Source organism: Oryctolagus cuniculus, chromosome 19 (assembly GCF_964237555.1).
Source record: "Oryctolagus cuniculus chromosome 19, mOryCun1.1, whole genome shotgun sequence".
In the NCBI taxonomy this organism is placed as follows: Eukaryota; Metazoa; Chordata; class Mammalia; order Lagomorpha; family Leporidae; genus Oryctolagus; species Oryctolagus cuniculus.
In genome coordinates, this window is record NC_091450.1 from 33303385 (window position 1) to 33323249 (window position 19865).

At 53.1% G+C, this 19865-nt stretch overlaps 1 protein-coding gene across 3 annotated transcripts in view; it reads left to right on the forward strand.

The window, feature by feature from the left end:
• Positions 1 to 9274: 9274 nt before the first annotated feature.
• The window catches only part of MEIOB (meiosis specific with OB-fold), a 32336-nt gene continuing 21745 nt past the window's right edge, over positions 9275 to 19865 (forward strand). For all 3 annotated transcript variants that reach the window (XM_051830261.2, XM_070064135.1, XM_051830262.2), the window contains exons 1-5: positions 9275 to 9422; positions 12402 to 12477; positions 14057 to 14114; positions 16369 to 16500; positions 17933 to 18005. In XM_051830261.2, the coding sequence (XP_051686221.2) occupies positions 12409 to 12477; positions 14057 to 14114; positions 16369 to 16500; positions 17933 to 18005 (332 nt within the window). In that variant the 5' untranslated portion in view covers positions 9275 to 9422; positions 12402 to 12408. The remainder of the gene's footprint in view (positions 9423 to 12401; positions 12478 to 14056; positions 14115 to 16368; positions 16501 to 17932; positions 18006 to 19865) is intronic.

Below are 19865 nucleotides of genomic sequence, written 5' to 3' on the forward strand. Positions count from 1 at the left end.
TTTACTATGAGGTTGCAAAGTTCAGAGAGTACTTTTCTCGAAGGTCTCTTCTGGTGTTTCCATCTTAAAAGAACCACAGCACGGTTAGCAAGGCTGCAGGAGCCCCTCCCCCAATAAGTAAAAATCAAGAACAGGCGGGCACTGTGGGGCAGCCAGCAGCCGGTTAAACCACTGCTTGGGGTGCGGGCATTCCACATCAGAGTGAGGGATCAAGCCCTGCCTCTCTTTCTTTCTTTATTTTTATTTATTTATTTTAAAGATTTCTTTTTTATCTATTTGAAAGAGCCAGAGAGAGAGAGGTCTTCCATCTGCTGGTTCACTCCTCAATTGGCTGCAACAGCTGGAGCTGTGCTGATCTGAAGCCAGGAGCCAGGAGCTTCCTCTGGGTCTCCCACGTGGGTGCAGGGGCCCAAGGACCTGGGCCATCCTCCACTGCTTTCCCAGGCCACAGCAGAGAGCTGGATCGGAAGGGGAGTAGCCCAGACTCTTGAACCAGCGCCCTTATGGGATGCCGGCACTGCAGGCGGTGGCTTTACCCACTAGGCCACAGTGCCGGCCCGGGTGCCATCTTCCTACGGAGCCTCCTGGTTCAGGACCCAGGAAAGCTGTCACTCAGGCCTGCTGCAAGACCACAGCACAGATGCAGCGGCAGGGGTCAGGCCTTTGTGTCCTCCTGGAAGACAGGCGACCTTGGCACTCTGACGCCGGTCGCAGGCTCTGGCCACCTTGTGGCCTGAGGCAAAGGCCCACCGCTGCCCCGGGTCCCCTTGTCGAGAGGGTCGTGTGCAGTTAGCAAGGCAGGCAGCACTGGCCGGGAAGCTGTGCCGGCGATCCGTGTCTCCCGGGCCGTGTGCTCCCGCTCCGGGCGCCGCTGTTCATGCCAGTGTCTGTGCTCTCCTGGAGGACCCTCTCGCCGGGCTCCAGGGCGTGGGGACAGCGGTGGGGGCTCCCGCTGTGAGCGTCCTGTTCTCCTTCCTGGTGCACCACGCAGGAGCTCCGGTGTGCTGGGAAGGCAGCTCACAGAGGCGAGGGCCCGAGAAGCAGCGACGGCATCCATGCCCGCCTGCGCCGTGTGGCTGCACGGGCCCAGCCGTAGCTCCTGGCACTGGGTGGGGACGTTTTCCTGCCTCCCTGGCCGGTGGACAACCTCTGGCTCCCGGCACCGACTCGCAGGTGGTGCAGTTCAGCCGCCATGGCCTTGAGGAAGGAGTCTCTTTCCTCTGCCACACAGCATGGACCTGAGGGCTGGGGCATGTGTGAATGTATGCGTGAGCGCATGGGTGTGTGCATGTGTGTATGTGTGAGTGCATGCATGTATGTGTGTGCATGCATGTATGTATGTGTGAGTGCATGTGTGTGCATGTGTGTGCCCATGCGTGTATGTATGTGCATGTGCATGTGTGTGCCCATGCGTGTATGTATGTGTGAGTGCATGTGTGTGCATGCGTGTATGTATGTGTGAGTGCATGTGTGTGCATGCGTGTATGTATGTGTGAGTGCATGTGTGTATGTATGTGTGAGTGCAAGAATGTGTATGTGCATGTGTGTGCCCATGTGTGTGCACATGCGTGTATGTATGTGTGTGCATGCATACATCTATGTGAGTGCATGGGTGTATATGTGTGAGTGCATGTGTGTGCACACGTGTGCATGTGAGTGCATGCATGTGTGTATGTGTGTGAGTGCATGTGTGAATGTGTGTGTATGTGTGAGTGCATGTGTGTATGAGTGCAAGCATGTGTTTGTGAGTGCATGTGTGCGAGCATGTGTGTGAGTGCATGTGTGTATGTGTGAATGCGCATGTGCGTGCATGTGTATGTGAGTGCATGTGTGCAAGTGTGCATGTGTGTGCACACGTGTGCATTTGTGTGCGTGCATGTGTGTATGCATGTGTGCACACACGTGTGCAGCCCCAGCTCTGCTCAGGGTGTGCTGAGCCCCAGCAGAGGCTTGGCAGACATACAAGCCGCAAACCCTGCTGGCCTCTGGGGTCTCTGGAATGTTCTCCCCAGCTCTCCCCTCGCTCAGCTCCTCATGGCGACTGTGGGCACCCAGCGTTGCTGAACTGTGCTGCAGGTCACGTGTCTCGGCCGGCCGGGTGGGGCAGAGGGCCCTCCCTGGCCGGGGCAGCCGGCACGCGAGCCAGGGGAGACAACGGAACACAGGCAGGCGGGCACGTCCTGCCCTCGCCAGCTCAGAGGGAAACCGGCTTTGCTCCACGGTAATGGCTGCTTCCCAACAGGAAATAAGAGATGGGATTGGGCTGGTGGCGCCAGCAAGGGGTGGACGCTCCCCTGCCGACTCCCATCCGGTCCTGAGGGCCTCAAAGATCCAGAGCAGGATCCTGCTCCAGGAGCAGGCAATGCAGGAATGAGCGCAGGCAGCTGTGTGCACGGGCGCCAGTTTTCTGTTTTTTATTTATTTGAAAGAGTTACATGTAGAGGAGAGGCAGCAGAGAGAGAGAGAGAGGTCGTCCATCTGCTGGTTCACTCCCTAATTGGCTGCAACAGCCAGAGCTGGGCTGATCTGAAGCCAGGAGCCAGGAGCTTCTTCCGGGTCTCTCATGCAGGTGCAGGGCACAAGCACTTGGGCCATCCTCCACTGCTTTCCCAGGCCACAGCAGAGAGCTGGATCGGAAGTGGAGCAGCTACGACTCGAACCAGTTCCTATATGGGATGCCGGCACTGCAGGCGGCGGCTTTACCCGCTACACCACAGTGCTGGCCCCAGCACCAGTCTCCCAGGTAGAAGAAAAGACTCTGACAAAAGACAAGAGAGGAGGAAAGAGGTTCCTGCCGGTTGAGAGCTGCCAGCCCGTCCTCTACGGCCGGGGGCTGGGAGGGGCGGCGGTCACGAGGCGGACAGCTGGCGGCAGGGTCCATCAGGGTCCATCACCCAGGTCCATCACCGCACAGCTGCGTCCTCGGCCTGGGATGCACACAAGCCCGATGCTCTGGTCGCTGTCTGAGCCAGACCCGAGGTTTCTGAGGAGTGATGGTGTGAGATGCGGGAGGCGTCCTGTCTCTCCAACCTTTGTTACTACCCTCCCAGGCCCCTCCTCCATCGTGTCCTTGGACTGCAAGCTCTCCCAGCCCAGGGACACACATGGGGACCTGCCCACCCCGCCCTCCCCTGTGGTGACGGCAGCAGCCCGGGCAGGACCCAGAGAGGAAGCCCAGTTGTTGGGTTGAGTTTTCCTTCGAGAATTCAGCTCCCCTGACCTATAATGAAAGATGGAATTTGAGTTCCGGCACTGTTTCTTCCTACAAAGATCTGCAAAATCAGGGTGGTCCAAGTGGCAGCAGCAGAGACTACTGCGCTGAGGGCACAGACATCTCAGCCACCGGGTCTCGGAGGTGGACACAGTCCAGACAGACGTCCACGAGGCCTCCGGGGCCTGTCCCCAGGGAGAGGCTCATTCTGAGAGTGGGAGTTACTAAAGAGGCTGGGGTGTGCGTGGTCTTTAATGCAGTTAGCACCCATTCCCCTGTTATTCTGGCCTTTTCCCGAGCCCTGAGGAGTAGGGGTGCTGAGATCATCAGAGAGAGTATATGGGGAAAAAAGCTACTTTAAAGAAATAATAAACACTGCTTATTTACGGAAGTCTGAAACCAAATTGCAGTCTGCATCTCATGCAAATTATATGTTAATCGAGGATCAGGCCTCGTGGCTAGGACGTCTACGCCCACGTGAGAGTGGCTGGGTGTGACTCGGGCTCTGGCTCCTGGCTCCAGCTTCCTGCTGACGCAGACCCTGGCAGGCGGCAGTAATGGCTTAGCCAGTCAGGTGCCTGTCACCTATGTGGGAGGCCGAACTTCAGCCTGTGTATTTGTGTGTGTATCTGCCTCTCAAAATTAAAAATACCTGAATGGGGCCAGTGCTGTGGCATAGCAGGTAAACCTGCTGCCTACAGTGCCGGCATCCCATATGGGCGCTGGTTTGAGTCCTGGCTGCTCCACTTCCAATCCGTCTCTCTGCTATGGCCTGAGAAAGGAATGGAAGATGGCCCAAATTCTTGGGCCCCTGCACTCATGTGGGAGACCTGGAGGAAACTCCTGGTTCCTGGCGTTGGATCAGCCCAGCTCCAGCTGTTGCGGCCAACTTGGGAGTGAACCAGCAGGTGGAAGATTTTTCTCTCTCTGCCTCTCCTTCTCTGTGTAACTCTGCCTTTTTTTTTTTTTTTTTTTTTTTTACAGGTAGAGTGGACAGAGAGAGAGAGAAAGGTCTTCCTTATGCCGTTGGTTCACCCTCCAATGGCAGCCACGGCTGGCGCGCTGTGGCCAGCACACCGCGCCTATCTGAAGACAGGAGCCAGGAGCCAGGTGCTTCTCCTGGTCTCCCATGGGGTGCAGGGCCCAAGCACTTGGGTCATCCTCCACTGCACTCCCTGGCCACAGCAGAGAGCTGGTAGCCTCCGACTGGGACTAGAACACGGTGTGCCGGTGCCGCAAGGTGGAGGATTAGCATAGTGAGCCGCGGTGCCGGCTCTGCCTTTCAAATAAATAAATAAGGAGCCGGCACTGTGGTGCAGTGGGTTAATGCCCTGGCCTGAAGCGCCAGCATCCCATATGGGCACTGGTTCAAGACCCAGCTGCTCTACTCCTGATCCAGCTCTCTTCTTTGGCCTGGGAAAGCAGTAGAAGATGGCCCAAGTCCTTGGACCCCTGCATCCACAAGTGAGACACAGAAGAAGCTCCTGGCTCTTGGCTTCCAACTGGCACAGCTCCGGCTGTTACAGCCAATTGGGGAGTGAACCATCAGATGGAAGACCTCTCTCTCTCTCTCTGCCTCTCCTCTCTCTGTGTTACTTTGACTTTTGAATAAATAAATCTAAAAAAAAAAAGAGGAAAAAAAAAAGAAAAAAATTTAAAAAATACATGAATTGTATGTTGTGCCATGTGACTGCTTCCAGCTTTGTTTTCCTGTGGGGTTACCCTTGGGGATTTCACCTGGGCAGCCCGGGTTGCGCCAGGTAACCCCGTGCTCTCCTTTGGGGTCGCACGGCTTTGGACAGCAAAGGGAGCTTCTTTCAGAGCAGCCCCCTCACGGGGTCTGAGTTCTACGGAGATTCCAGCGCTGGCTGGGAAGGCAAGTGGAGGTTGATCGCTTCGTGGCGAGGACGGAACTGGCCATGCAGTCTCTGCAAAACAGCCGATTTCCAGAAACAACACGCGGGCGTTCCCCGACCGGCCTTCACGCTGGAAGGTTCTGTGACGCCCAGGGAAATGCAACAGAATGTAATTTACTTTTCAGCACGTGCTAGAACACAGTGAACCTGAGAAACGGTGGCGTGATCCAGCGCCCTGTAAACACAGCTCAGCCTCTGTGCGGCGAGGGGCGAGTGCGTGACTAGCGCTGTGCGTCTCCGGCTTGGATGCTCCCAGAGCGCCAGCGGAGCCCTCGTACGTCAGTGCTGTCGTGGCGTGGGTGGTCACTAGGGGTCAGAGCAGGCAGACCCCACCGGAGCTGAGAGCGTGCAGTCCACACCCTGGCCCGACCCCCAGGACTGCAGAGCAGGGCCCAGGGCCCTGTTTGCCGACACACAGCCAGGCAGGAGCGGTGGCCTGCGCGGCTCTGAGCTACCTTCCCTCAGCGCCTGTCGGGGCCCCTGAGCCCGGTGACATGTAGAGCACCCAGGGGTGGCCCCAGCCAGGTGGCTTTACTTGACTGTTTGGTTAAAACCGACCAAGACCAAGACACCAGCAGTGGATCCTGTACCTCGTCGAATGACGTCTCCCTCTACACACAAAATTTGCGTCCTTCTCTGTGAACAGGACGGGCTGACAACACTGGGGTGCAGCAGCCACAGCACCAGCAATGGAGGCCGAGGGCAGAGAATCCGGTGTCCGGCACCCGTGCCTGGGTTTCACGGCTGGCTCTGGCTCTTGACTCCAGGAACGCAGACCACAGGCGGCCGTGGTGGAGGCCCAAGGACTGGGCTCCCGGGTTCTAGGCCCAGCTGCGGCTGTTGCAGGCGTTGAGGGAGTGAACCAGCAGACGGGAGCTTGCTCTGTGTCTCTCTTCTGAACAGAGGATAGATAAGCAATTGAGGGAGGCCACTGCAGATACACACAGGAGGCGGCCGGGTGACGGTGACAACAGAGACCCGAGGGATGCAGGCCAGGAACGTCCAGGAGTTGGAAGAAGCAGCCAAGAGCCCCCCGGGTCTCCCCTGTGGGTAGCAGGCGCCCATGCACTTGGGCCATCCTCCACTGCTCACCTGCCCGAGACGTCCACGTGTGGGACAAGGGCCGCGTCCGTCTGAAATACACGGGCAAGTCGGTTCTAAGAACTAGCCAAGTCCTCGGCATGGCTGTGCAGAACTGGAGCCGTGAGCCCCTGAGGCGGCGGGAGCCGGGCTCGGCACCGACTCAACTGGCTTTCCTCTTGGGCTGTGTCTCTGAGCATCGGCTTCCGACCCCTGGCCTGATGCGGCCGACGCGGCCAATCAGCGTCCACTGAGTGTGCGACTCAGCAGAGGGTAACTTGCTGAGCTGTGGGAAGGACGCGAGTGGTTAAAACACTGCCCCCCCCCCCCCCGGCCCGGATGAAAAAGGCATGCCGACTATTTCATTCCCTTCCCTCCTTTAAATGGACTTCAAACGCCAGTGACTTCTTCTGGAAGGACTAAGCTATGTCCCTTAAGTCAGGTGGGGAGGGAGATGGAGCATTCACAGAAGCCTTTTCCATTAAATCTGAGAAGGCGGGATGCGGGCATTTTATTTGGTTTCCACTATTATTTGGGGGAAAGTGAGGGAAAAAAACCTCGTGGTTTTTTTTTTTTTTTTTTTTTTTTTTTTTTTTTTTTTTTGACAGGCAGAGTGGACAGTGAGAGAGAGAGACAGAGAGAAAGGTCTTCCTTTGCCGTTGGTTCACCCTCCAATGGCCGCCGCGGCCGGCTCGCTGCGGCCGGCGCACCGCGCTGATCCGATGGCAGGAGCCAGGTGCTTCTCCTGGTCTCCCATGGGGTGCAGGGCCCAAGCACCTGGGCCATCCTCCACTGCACTCCCTGGCCACAGCAGAGGGCTGGCCTGGAAGAGGGGCAACCGGGACAGAATCCGGCACCCCGACCGGGACTAGAACCCGGTGTGCCGGCGCCGCAAGGCGGAGGATTAGCCTAGTGAGCCGCGGCGCCGGCCCTAAAACCTCGTGTTTTAATAACAAAATTTGCCCCTAATTTTGTATTTTGCCTTTGCAATAGAAGGCTGTGTACTATGCACCGTTTTTTTCTTTTTAAGGGGGAAGCTCAGAAATTTAAATGTGCTACATCTGGACAGATTTACTCCTTGGATCTTAACCTACGTGACCCTGAGTGGCGCTCGGTTAACAAAAACTTAGTTTAAGACCAAAAAGATGCCCAGGTGGTAGTGAGGAAGCCACGGAAGGTGGTAAATCTGCCAGCCTACCTGAGCTGGATCCTTAGCACGCCAACTTTATTCACTGTTCCTATAGACGTCTCTGGGCACACACGTCGGTGTTGCCTTGGTGACAGAGCAGAGCCGTGCACAGCGCTAGTGCACACACACCCCGTGCATGTGACACGACTTTGTGACGACACAGCGTCGTCCGCACGGGCACGGCAGCTCTGCATTGCCCTCACCTGCTAGTGCCCTGTGCCAGGTGCCCTGCAGTGTCAGCCCTGCCCCTCTGGCCCGAAAATCGCAGAGCCGGCTGCCCCTCTTCCTGGGCTGTCACAGCCACCTGCCCCTCTTCCTGGGACGTCACAGCCACCTGCCCCTCTTCCTGGGCTGTCACAGCCACCTGCCCCTCTTCCTGGGCTGTCACAGCCACCTGCCCCCTCTTCCTGGGACGTCACAGCCACCTGCCCCTCTTCCTGGGCTGTCACAGCCACCTGCCCCTCTTCCTGGGACGTCACAGCCACCTGCCCCTCTTCCTGGGACGTCACAGCCACCTGCCCCTCTTCCTGGGACGTCACAGCCAGCTGCCCCTCTTCCTGGACGTCACAGCCACCTGCCCCTCAACCTGGGACGTCACAGCCACCTGCCCCTCTTCCTGGGACGTCACAGCCACCTGCCCCTCTTCCTGGGCTGTCACAGCCACCTGCCCCTCTTCCTGGGACGTCACAGCCACCTGCCCCTCTTCCTGGGCTGTCACAGCCACCTGCCCCTCTTCCTGGGACGTCACAGCCACCTGCCCCTCTTCCTGGGCTGTGACAGCCACCTGCCCCTCTTCCTGGGACGTCACAGCCACCTGCCCCTCTTCCTGGGACGTCACAGCCACCTGCCCCTCTTCCTGGGACGTCACAGCCACCTGCCCCTCTTCCTGGGCTGTCACAGCCACCTGCCCCTCTTCCTGGGACGTCACGGCCACCTGCCCCTCTTCCTGGGCTGTCACAGCCACCTGCCCCCTCTTCCTGGGACGTCACAGCCACCTGCCCCCCTCTTCCTGGGATGTCACAGCCACCTGCCCCTCTTCCTGGGCTGTGACAGCCACCTGCCCCTCTTCCTGGGATGTCACAGCCACCTGCCCCTCTTCCTGGGCTGTGACAGCCACCTGCCCCTCTTCCTGGGACGTCACAGCCACCTGCCCCTCTTCCTGGGACGTCACGGCCACCTGCCCCTCTTCCTGGGACGTCACGGCCAGCTGCCCCTCTTCCTGGGATGTCACAGCCACTTGCAGCCGCGAGGGTCTGCGCAAAGCCCCTCCTGAGGCAGGGACACCCCGCAGCCGGGCAGGGGCGCACGGGACCACTGAGAGGGTCCCCAGGCCCCACCCTGCGAGCGTGGTCACCGCGCACTCGGTCTGCGCACGGGAGGTAAGTTCAGGCTCCCCTGGAGGGAAAAGAAGCAGGAACCATGCACCCACGCGAGAACCAGGGTCACGTATCGAGAGCGGTGGGCGGGGAGGAGTCCGAGTGCGTGGGCGTGGCCCGGCGGTCTTCGGGATCGGAGTTCGAGCGTGTGGGCGTGGCCCGGCGGTCTTCAGGACCGCGGAGTCCGAGTACGTGGGCGTGGACGGGGCGTGGCCCGGCGGTCTTCGGCATCATGGAGTTCGAGCATGTGGGCGTGGCCCGGTGGTCTTCAGGACCGCGGAGTCCGAGTACGTGGGCGTGGCCCGGGCGTGGCTGCGGAGCTGGGTGGGGCCCAGGCGGGGCTGGGGTGGAGTCCGCGTTGGGGCGGGGCGGGGCCGCGCGGGGGCGGGGTCGGGGTCGGGTCGGGGCCTCGCGGGGGCGGGGCGGGGGCGGGGCCGGGGCGGTGTCCGCGTTGGGGCGGGGCGGGGCCTCGCGGGGGCGGGGCGGGGGCGGGGCCGCGCGCCAACGGTCGCGTGCCGCGGTCGCTCGCGGGGCTCCGGCTGAGGGCCGAGCGCGCTGAGGAGAGTCCGCGGCGCGAGGGCGCCGGCGCCGGAGCGGCGAGGCCGGGTTGTGGCCGTGCGGGCTCGAGGAGCCGCCCGCCGGAGGCCGCGGTGAGCCGCGGGTGGCGCGTGGTGGTGCGGGGCGCCGCGGTGCCGCCCTTTCCAGGGGTCGGGCCGGGAGCCGGGCGCACGCCGGCCGCTTGTTTTCTGAGAGACGGCGACGGGCAGGGCGCCCCGGCCGCTCCCTCCGCGGTCCCGGGCGCGGGCGGTCGGGCGGGCGGACTCTGGACGCGGGAGCGCGGCCGGGGGCTTGCGGAGGCGCGGGTCGCCCTGGCACCCCGGGGTGCGGGAGGCGCGGGGAGTTTGGGCGCCTCGGGCCGCGGGTCCCGCATCGGGCCTGCTGCTCGGCTCCGGTCCAGCTTCCTGCCAGTGTGCGGGGAGGGCGGCGGACGCTGACCCTGCGCAGGCACGCTGGGACCCCGACCTGGCCGTCGGGGTCACTTGGGGCGTGGACCTGCTCACGGGAGATCAGGCTCTCCTGTGCTCTCCTGGCTTTCAAGTAAAAATGGACAAATAATAAACGTTTAAAAACATCGAAAATCCTCGCGTCCTCTGGAGGCAGACAGAGGGGCCGCGGTGGGAGTGGAGGTGGTAGGGGCTGGGGAGAGGGTAGAAATGGTGAGATTCCTGAAGTAATGCGGAGGAAGTGTGGACGCGGCGGCCGGGGGCCTGCGCGGTGGAGGGGACAGCAGCGATGAGAGGCTGGCAGGAATGGGATTTTCTGGCGGGACCTGCGATTGCAGGGCCCCAGCACAGCCGCCTGGCACGGCGTCGGGCTGGGTGGTGGCCATGACACAGCACAGACTGGCCCGTGCCGTCCTGGCTCTGAGCGGCACTGCAGAGCTGGCAAAGTTTGCCTTGTGGACGCCTCCCCGCTCCTGCTCAGAATTCCTTCATCCGGGCCTCAGGCTGACTGACTGTGGCCTGCGCCAAATTTGTGCCCATGGCCTCCAAATCAGAAACCTGCTGGACGTTGCCTTGCGGGTCTGACTGACACTGGCAGCTGGTCTGTGGGCCACGCACCGTCTGGGACAAGCACGTTGTCGTGTGGCTTCCGCGTGGGAGCAGGGCCTTCCCTGGAGGGAAGCTCCTGCAGGGTGACCACCTCCCCGTGAAATCTCAGCAAGACACCAGGAAGGTCCTGGGAGGAGCCCGCTGCGTCAGGCTAGACTCCAGGCCAGAAACGAGGTCACTCCTGGAGAGCAGGAGAAGGACTCCGGGCTAAGGGAGGGGAGTTCTGGGGACCTGCCAGAGGTGGTTGTGGTGACCCTGCCTTCTGTAGTGTCAGGCCGGCCTCATGGCAGGCACCTGTGACATTCCCAGCGCTGGTCCCAGAGACTGCAGCAGTCCTCCCCCCAGTGGACCTCTTCCGCATCACTTCCAAGGGTCTGGGTCAGTGGCTTCAGGGCTCCGCACATCTGTCCCACCTCCGGCTCTCTGTTTCATTGCTCCTTTCGGAGGCTCCTGAGTTGGTACAAGGTGGGCCTGTGGGCTTAACACAGAGCAGACACGCAATCCACGCATGTTGAGTGAACAGACCAGGTCGTTGTAGTACTCTGAGGAGTGGCTGCGCCTTGGGTGGGGAAGATGGCGCTGGGACTGGAGAAAAGGAGACATCTACAATGTGTTTGTCAAATAGCAAGGGCAATAGTTGCCAATGAATGAAGTGACCTCTGGATTCCCAGACTTTAGCTATTTTGTGCTAACTTTGTATCTCTCAAAAGGTGGAGATGGGGAAGCAAGTCATATTGCGCAGACAGGCACTAGGGTATCTTGCTGCATGCTTGGAATGATAGAAATAGAAGAAGCTTCAAAGAGACTCTGATGTCATGTGCTTCACTGAGAGATGCTAAGGGGTTAAGTGCAGAAAACTCACTCAGGTTGTAGGTGTTGTGTTTTACACAAAATCCAGCCCCTGAGTCATTTCACTTCCTCCAGCTTCAAGTGTCTGGTACTTGCTAGCTCTCAGTAAATCTGTGTTCAGTGGATGGGCGAATGGGTGAATCTGTCATGATTTGGTAAGTGTTCCAGAGAGTGAAATTGCATGGCAAGACAAAGCAGACCAGGCCAGAGGATGAGTGGGCAACTCAACACTGCGTAATTCCCAGTGCTTTCTTCTGGTACTGACTGGCACTGAGGATTCTGAATGCAGAAACAACTACTTGGATAGTCACAGCAGTGCGCTCATTCATCGAGTCTGTGAATGTCCAGGTACCTTCTGCGTGTTGTTTCATTACTAGCTAGATATTATCCACATTTTTAATGTAAAGATTTACTTATTTGAAAGAGTTACACACAGAGAGAAGGAGAGAGAGAGAGAGAGAGAGGAAGAGAGAGAGAGAGAGGTCTTCCATCCACTGGTTCACTCCCCAGTTGGCTGCAATGGCTGGAGCTGAGCAGATCCAAAGCCAGGAGCCAGGAGTTTCTTCTGGGTCTCCCACGTGGGTGCAGGGCCCCAAGGACTTGGGCCATCTTCTACTGCTATCCCAGCCATAGCAGAGAGCTGGATTGGAAGAGGAGCAGCTGGGATTAAAACTGGAGCCCATATGGGATGCCGGCACGGCAGGTGGAGGATTAACCTACTGCACCACGGCACCTACTCCCAATGGTTTCTTAAATACTTTTTTTAAACCTTGGAATTTTTCATGGTTTATTTAATTATTTAATTTTTAAAAGGATTTATTTATTTATTTGAAGGGCAGAGTTACAAAGAGAGAGGAAGAAACAGAGATCATCTGTCTGTTCACTCTGCAAATAGCCACATCAACCAGGGCTGGGCCAGGTCAAAGGCAGGAGTCAGGAGCTTCATCCAGGTCTCCCATGTGGGCTCAGGGGCACAAGGAGTTGGATCATCTTCTGTTTTCCCAGGCCCCTTAGCAGAGAGCTGGATCAGAAGAGGAGCTGCTGGGACTTGAACCAGTGCCCATATGGGATGCTGGTGCTGCAGCAGTGGTTTAACCAGCTGTGCCACAGCACTGGCCGCATCAGTTATTTAATTTATACATCTAAATTATGTTTTCTAAAATGCAGGTAAAATATGGCAGACTTCTTTGCATCGAAGAGCTTTACTGCACTTTCAGATCTACATCCAAGTATGGCTAACTTGGTAGGTTTCAATGATGTGATGACTTGCTTGTTCTCAAATGAAGCTTCGTATGGTAACAAGATGTCATATCAGCATGATTGATTCATTCAACAAATCCTCTTATAGTTGACAAGTGCATTGATATTCACTGCACTGTGCAGTTAGGTAGTGAGTGCCCCCACATCTCTGTATTCATGCCACAGCTAAATGGAGATTCATCCTTGTTTTGTCAAGGAGTAGGTGCATGATGGTAGATATCATTGGTGATTATTCCAAATGGTCGAGATTTTTATATTATTTTAATGCATACGTACTAAAATGATAATTTAATAGATACTCAAATTTAGCATTGTAAAATTAAATGATTTTTGTTCAGCAGTAGCAATTCTTTAATCAAATATCCAGTTTTTAATCTTAAATACTTGCTGTGACACTGCTTATATGACATGAGGTACACTCTAAGCATGTTATGTAAAAACTGACTTTTTTGGAGAAGCTGTGGAGGAATTCAGTAATTTCAAATATTCCAAGACTGTTCATTTTTTAAAAGAAATTTGGATGGAGTCATAAGGTGAAGAACTCACAGTAAAACAATGACCATACTCCCTTACCTTCCAGCCCCTGAGTCGCCTGCTGTTCACGGGTCTCAAACTGGAATAAGTTTATGTGTAACTTTGATAAGCTGCAAGTCAAAGTTTATTAGTGTTAAAAATCATTGTTATAGTTTTCTTAAAAGGTAAAGTATTGCTAATCATCTCTTCTATTAGAAAGTTTTAATCACAGCTTCCAGTAGTTGTATGTTTCCACATTCATGTATGTGTTCAGTGATATCTGAATGTATGTAGAGTTTAAGAAATAATAACTGTGGTGTAAATGCATCAAGACTAACCAATAGTTCAGCTAGAATGTAATAGTCTTAAAAATTACTGTATTTTAAGTGTTACTGATTATTATAAAGTTAAAATTAGTTGCTAGAATTAGTAATATAAATTTAGGCTTTTCTCTTTCAGAAAAAGTAGTTATTTTTATTTTTTAAAGAACAATTTTAATAATTTTTTGAGAATATTAAAACTGTTAAAGAGATGTTAATATCTTTGAGGTTTAAGATCTAGATGGTAGAATTTAGGCTTATTAACAGCAATATTACAAATTTTGCTGCAGTCTAATTTATATTACTATCCAGCATGTTTAGATTAAGAAGCTAATCAATTTTCTGTGGATTGTTAGAAAACCTATAAAGGAAAGCTTTGAAGACGGTGGCAAATTAAATGACATTATACATGTGCTTTGGATGAATTCAGTAAAGACTGACAGCATGGGCAGTTACTGTGCTCCATCTAGTGACTGAGAACAAAGTGGAGACATACTAAGTATTAGAAGTATTAGTAATACCAGTCAACTGTCTTAGTACATTGTACTGTCTTTGTGGAATTGAATATTCATGAAGTTCTTTTAGATGTTTGACTGGAATAAATACATTTAAATGGCTCCTAGTCAAAAATGTTTGTTAGAGCCAGTAAAATATAACAAGCCTTTGAAATTAAATTTGCTGTCTACATCTGTATTTAATATTGGTATTCTATACTCTTTTGTTTTTCAGAAAGTAATTGGTATAGTCATTGGGAAAACAGACGTCAAAGGCTTTCCAGACAGAAAAAGCTGAGTTTTCTTTAATTCTTTGCTTCATTTTTCATAAACTGTGGCTTATGACTGCAGTGAAGTTTATGCAAGTGATTAAATGTTCCGTGCCTGTTTAACTCTTTATAAGCAGTGGCCAAGTTCTCTATTGTATAGTCATGTACTGGGTTAAGGCCATATATGTGAAGATATCAGTCCATTTTTTAAAAAAAATATTTATTTATTTGAAAGTCAGAGTTACAGAGAGAGAGAAAGAGAAAGAGAGAGAGAGAGAGAGAGAGAGAGAGGTCTTTCATCTGCTGGTTTACTCCCCAAATGGCCGCAACGGCTGGAGCTGCACACTAATCTGGAGCCAGGAGTCAGGAGCTTCCTCTGGGTCTCCCACATGAGTGCAGGGGCCCAAGGACTTGGATTATCTTCTACTGCTTTCCCAGGCCACAGCAGAGAGCTGGATCGGAAGTAGAGCAGCCGGGATGTGAACTGGCACCCATATGGGATGCCGGCACTGCAGGCGGCGGTTTTACCTGCTATGCCACAGTGCTGGGCCCCAGTCCATTTTTTTTATCTTTTTTTTTTTTTAAGATTTATTTATTTATTTGAAAGAGTTACAGAGAGAGAGGTAGAGACAGAGAGAGAGAGAGAGAGACAGAGAGAGAGGTCTTCTATCCGATGGTTCACTCCCCAGTTGGCTGCAACAGCTGGAGCTATGCCGATCCAAAGGAAGGAGCCAGGAGCTTCTTCCAGGTCTTCCACGTGGTTGCAGGGGCCCAAGGAATTGGGCCATCTTCTACTGCTATCCCAGGCCACAACAGAGAGCTGGATTGGAAGAGGAGCAGCCAGGACTAGAACTGGCATCCATATGGGATACTGGCACTTCGGGCCAGGGCTTTAACCCGCTGTGCCACAGCACCGGCCCAACCCCCAGTCCATTTTTAATACTTTTTTTTTTTTTTTTTTTTTTTTTTTTTGACAGGCAGAGTGGACAGTGAGAGAGAGACAGAGAGAAAGGTCTTCCTTTGCCGTTGGTTCACCCTCCAATGGCCGCCGCGGCCGGCGCGCTGCGGCCGGCGCAGCGCGCTGATCCGATGGCAGGAGCCAGGAGCCAGGTGCTTTTCCTGGTCTCCCATGGGGTGCAGGGCCCAAGCACCTGGGCCATCCTCCACTGCACTCCCTGGCCACAGCAGAGGGCTGGCCTGGAAGAGGGGCAACCGGGACAGAATCCGGCGCCCCGACCGGGACTAGAACCCGGTGTGCCGGCGCCGCTAGGCGGAGGATTAGCCTAGTGAGCCGCGGCGCCGGCCCCCATTTTTAATACTTTTATTTGATGTTTCTCAAATATAATTCTAAAGGTTTTAGGCATACAGTGCTTAAATAACTAGTTAAATAGCTAGTTAAATTAGTCAACTCACTGACATTCATGTACTTATTTAACTCCTCCATAGCCTAAGGACCTATGGAGCATAGAGGCAAAATAAAAGTTGTAGTCTTTTTTTTTTTTTTTAAGTTTATTTATTTGAAAGAGAGAGAGAGAGACGTATGGTGAAAGATCTTCCATATGCTGGTTCACTCCCCAGATGGCTGCAATGGCCTGGGCTGGGCCAGGCTAAAGCCAGGAGCCAGGAACTTCTCCATATGGGTAGCAGGGGCCCAAACACTTGGGCCATCTTTCGCTGGCTCATTAGCAGGGAGCAAGATCAGAAATGGAGTAACTGGTTGTACATTTGCAAGAAACTAGATTGGAAGCAGAGTATCTGGGACTTGAATCAAATGCTTCCATATGGGATGCAGGCAACTTAACTGCTGTACCAAATGCATACCCCTGTATTACTTTTTCAATAAGCCAACCAATAAAGAAATTCCCATTTTGAAACAAGCATGTCCTTGCTGACCCCTGGTGGTGTTCATTTGGTATATACAATTTGTTTTGAGAGAAATATTTAGATCTGAATCATGACTTGGGTTAAAACCATAGGGATAAGACAGAAATGGAGGATCCAAGCTGATATCTGGGCAGTTCAAGTCTTCATGTCATTTCCCTATTCTACACAGGTAACTGGAGAGAGGAGAAAGAGGCCAACTAGGTCAACAGTCTATATTGGTGACTTGTTACCACTTCACTTTAAAATTCATGGAAGCATAACATTTCGGAATGTATACTTGAAATAACATTTTGTACCATGTGTTTTCTTTGTCAGAATGATCATTAATAATCAATTGTTCAAAGTCAAAATAAAACTTTTCACTTGAGAAATAAAAGCACTGGTTTTCTCTTAGATATTGGATCAGAACGGTACACCTTCAGTTTCACCATTCGAGATTCACCAAACCATTTTGTAAATGTCACCTCCTGGGGCAATGAAGATTACATCAAGTCACTTTCTGGCAGCTTTCGGGTTGGGGAGTGTGGTGAGTTGGCCTTGATTCTTACACTGTTTTTGCTGCAATATTTTTGCTGTGGTATGTATGGTAAGTATACTGAGGGAATCAAAATGCAATAAGACGCAATTCATGATTCTCAAGAACTTTGTGAGAAAAAATTCAGATGTTAAGAGCATAAGGCAAAAAAAAAAAAAAAAAAGAGCATAAGGCAAGGAACTCACAGGTCCCTGGAAGCAGGTAAAAGTGACGGTCGTACTTTTGCTGGGCAGCTTTACTATCTTTGTGTTACAAGTATTTCATATTTCAGTTTGCATCAACCCCTGTTAGCCTAATCATTTATTTTTATAGACATAGTAGGGCCACCCAATAGATTCTGATAAAAGCTGATATTTGAATTTTTAATAGGATTTTAGGCAAAATACCAAATCTCCTGCAACTTCTCACTTTAATTATGCTCTGACAGTCCAGCCTGTTGTAAAAAGAACAAGGACTGTGAAGCATAGTTCCAAAGTCTCACATCCAACACCTAACTACATCCTAGTTTTGAGAAAATGTCTTAATGTCGTTAGGCCTTACCTGTGAAGTAGTACCCCCTAGGTTCCTGTGGGTGGCAGATGAGACGGTGTGGCTTCCTCCCTCACAGATGACAGCACTGAACTCCCAGGAGAAGTGGAAGGGCTGTGCAGCCGCTCTTTGTGGTGGAGAAGGGGACAGGGAGTAATGCAGTGATGAGCTGCTCTTCCCAGCCCAGGGGATTAAGCAGCCAGTTACCCATAGACGTGCAGTACCTAGCCCGTGTGCAGCGTCTCTGACCAAACATTTGCAGGACTGTGTACCGTGAAGGCAGAAAGCTCTGCCAACTTCATAGCACCCGGTGTGGTTATGTGGTTAAGTGATACAAGGTCATTACTATAGATGGGCATTTCAGAGTGTGTGAAAAGGAAATTAAAAAATAAGTTTATTGTGGCGTAAAAATTTTAAAGTGATACCTGTAAGAGGTCTTCAGAAAGTCCACAGAAAATGCATATTATGAGAAAAGCATGCACAGAAGTCCAAACAGAGGTGTGGGGAAACTGAAACCCTAAATTGTTGAGGTCACCAAGCTGAGGAGTGAGAGAGCCCACACCAGTGGAGTGGCCTGGCTTTGTGTGGCTCTGTCCACCCCTACTGCTGTCCCCAGGGCAAGTGTGAAGGGCGTATTGTACCCACATCAAGTGTTGGGTTAACTAAATCAGTAAAGTACTATCAGTGTATGCTACGTGTTGGCATTTACGCACAAAGCAGTGACAACGTCATCAGCTAAACTGATGGCTGCACCTCAGGCTCCCGTCTTCACAGGGCCGCTGGAGGGCGGGGGGCACGGCAGAGATCCCAGTGCTCAGCCCCCCTCGTGTGCACTTGGTTGCTCTTCATCCCCCTCCTGTTCTGTAGTACTCATGTGGTTTGCCCTCTGTTACAGTGATGATTGAAAATCCCCTGATCCAAAGAAAAGAAATGGAGAGAGAAGAAAAATTCATCCCGACCACACCTAGGTAAATACGCATCGCCAAGGTCCGCAGTCTGTGTGTTAAACCAGTAATTGCTGCTGATTTCTAGTGCATTAGCAGTGAGCTCATCAAAGGCACTCTGTTTCTATTTGAAAATTGGGAGTTTAATTTTCTTTCATACGTTGATATAGTCATATAAAAATGGCTTTGTTTTTAGAACTTTGATTCTCACATTTACAAAAACTTGACTGCAGTCACACTGAAACTGAACAATTAGAAAGAAGGATAAATCTTGGGAATTCTATCTATTTTTTGTGAAACCTGCAAGGAAAAGATGGGGGAGAAGCTGAGCAAAGAAATGAGCTCACCTAGAGCCTCACCCTTGGGAGCTCGATGTGAGTGAACCCCGGAGTAGTCCCCTGGAGGGAGGTGTGGGCTGCTGTACCCACGTTGTCTCTGGCTAGGGTCCCCCTGAGGGGAAGGAAGGGCGTCTCTGGAGAGGAGGCTGGAGCTGTTCTCCAGTCGGCCTGTAGAGGGCTCTGGGGGCACAGCCGCCTGCGCAAGGGCACTCACATCCTCTTGTCACCCCTTGCACTGCTCCTCTGACGTTGGTGACCTCTCAGCTTAACGGTCACTTCCTTCAGACACCCCCACCTGCTCTGTCTGTAGCAGCCCTTTTGTCAGTTCCTGGGCTTTTCCCTGTGCTGTTGGCATCATCGCCCAGGTGACTGGGCCAGGTTGATGAGGTGCGTCTCCCTCTAACACATGGGAACCTGTGAGATCAGTGGCCTTGTCTCTTCACACTGTGTCCCTGTACCACCCATAATCTTCCCTCAGACCATGGAATGGATGTTTGGAGGGAGAGAGGGAAAGAGCATGAAACCTCCCGAGCTTCCCAGAAGGCTTACTGTATGTCGAACCGAATGAAGCTGGTGATGTTTGTTGACTGTCTTTGGTCTGAAGTGTCAGTCTTATAACCCAGTAGTCTGATGTTCCTGGACAAGTGTGGTGACCTGGCAGCAGGAGAAGCTGTGGGAGACGCAGACTCAGTTCTCTCTGGTGAACTTGGGTAGCCACAGGAGGTCTTTGAGCTCCAGAACAATGTTTTCCCATTAGTTTGGCTGCATACGAGGGATCGAGGGATCGAGGGATCGTCTGTAGATAGGAGACAAGGGCAGTGGTTTGGGAGAGAAATGATAAGGTCACTGACTAAGGTGGTGGGGAAGGTGTGTGTGGAAGCTGCTAAGGAGGCTCCCTGGAGAGGACTTGAGGGTTGTTTGACTCTGGTTCACCGTGTTCAGTGCTGCGCATCTTCTCCATATGGAGCAGGCAGAGGTGAGGACAGCGCATATCTTGGACAGGGCACTCAGAGAGGAGCTGAGGCAGGGTCACAGGAAAGAGAAATAGCAGATTCTTGTGTTCTTGGGTTTTTAAAGATTTATTTATTTTTTTTGAAAGGCAACGTGTTAGGGAGAAGGAGAGGGCGAAGGGGAGAGGGAGAAGGAGAAGGAGAGAGATTCTGTTTGCTGTTTCACTCCCTGAATGGCTGCCACCACCAGGGCTGGGCCAGGTTGAAGGCAGGAACTCCATCCTAGTCTCCACATGGTGGAGCCCTTGGCCCGTCTTCTGCTGCCTTCCCAGGCGCAGTAGCAGGAAGCTGAATCAGGAGCAGAGTGGCCAGGACTTGAACCAGTGCCCACATGGGATGCCAGCACTGCAAACAGCAACTTAAGCTGCTATGCAACAACACTAGTCCCATATTTTCATTTTTATAACCTCCTAAATGGTTTTAGAACTTACTGAAGTTTATTTTTATTTGAAAAGCAGAGAGAGAGATTGAGATTGAGATTACGATTGCTTACTCCACAAATGTCCACAACAGCCAGAGCTAGGTTATCCTGAAGC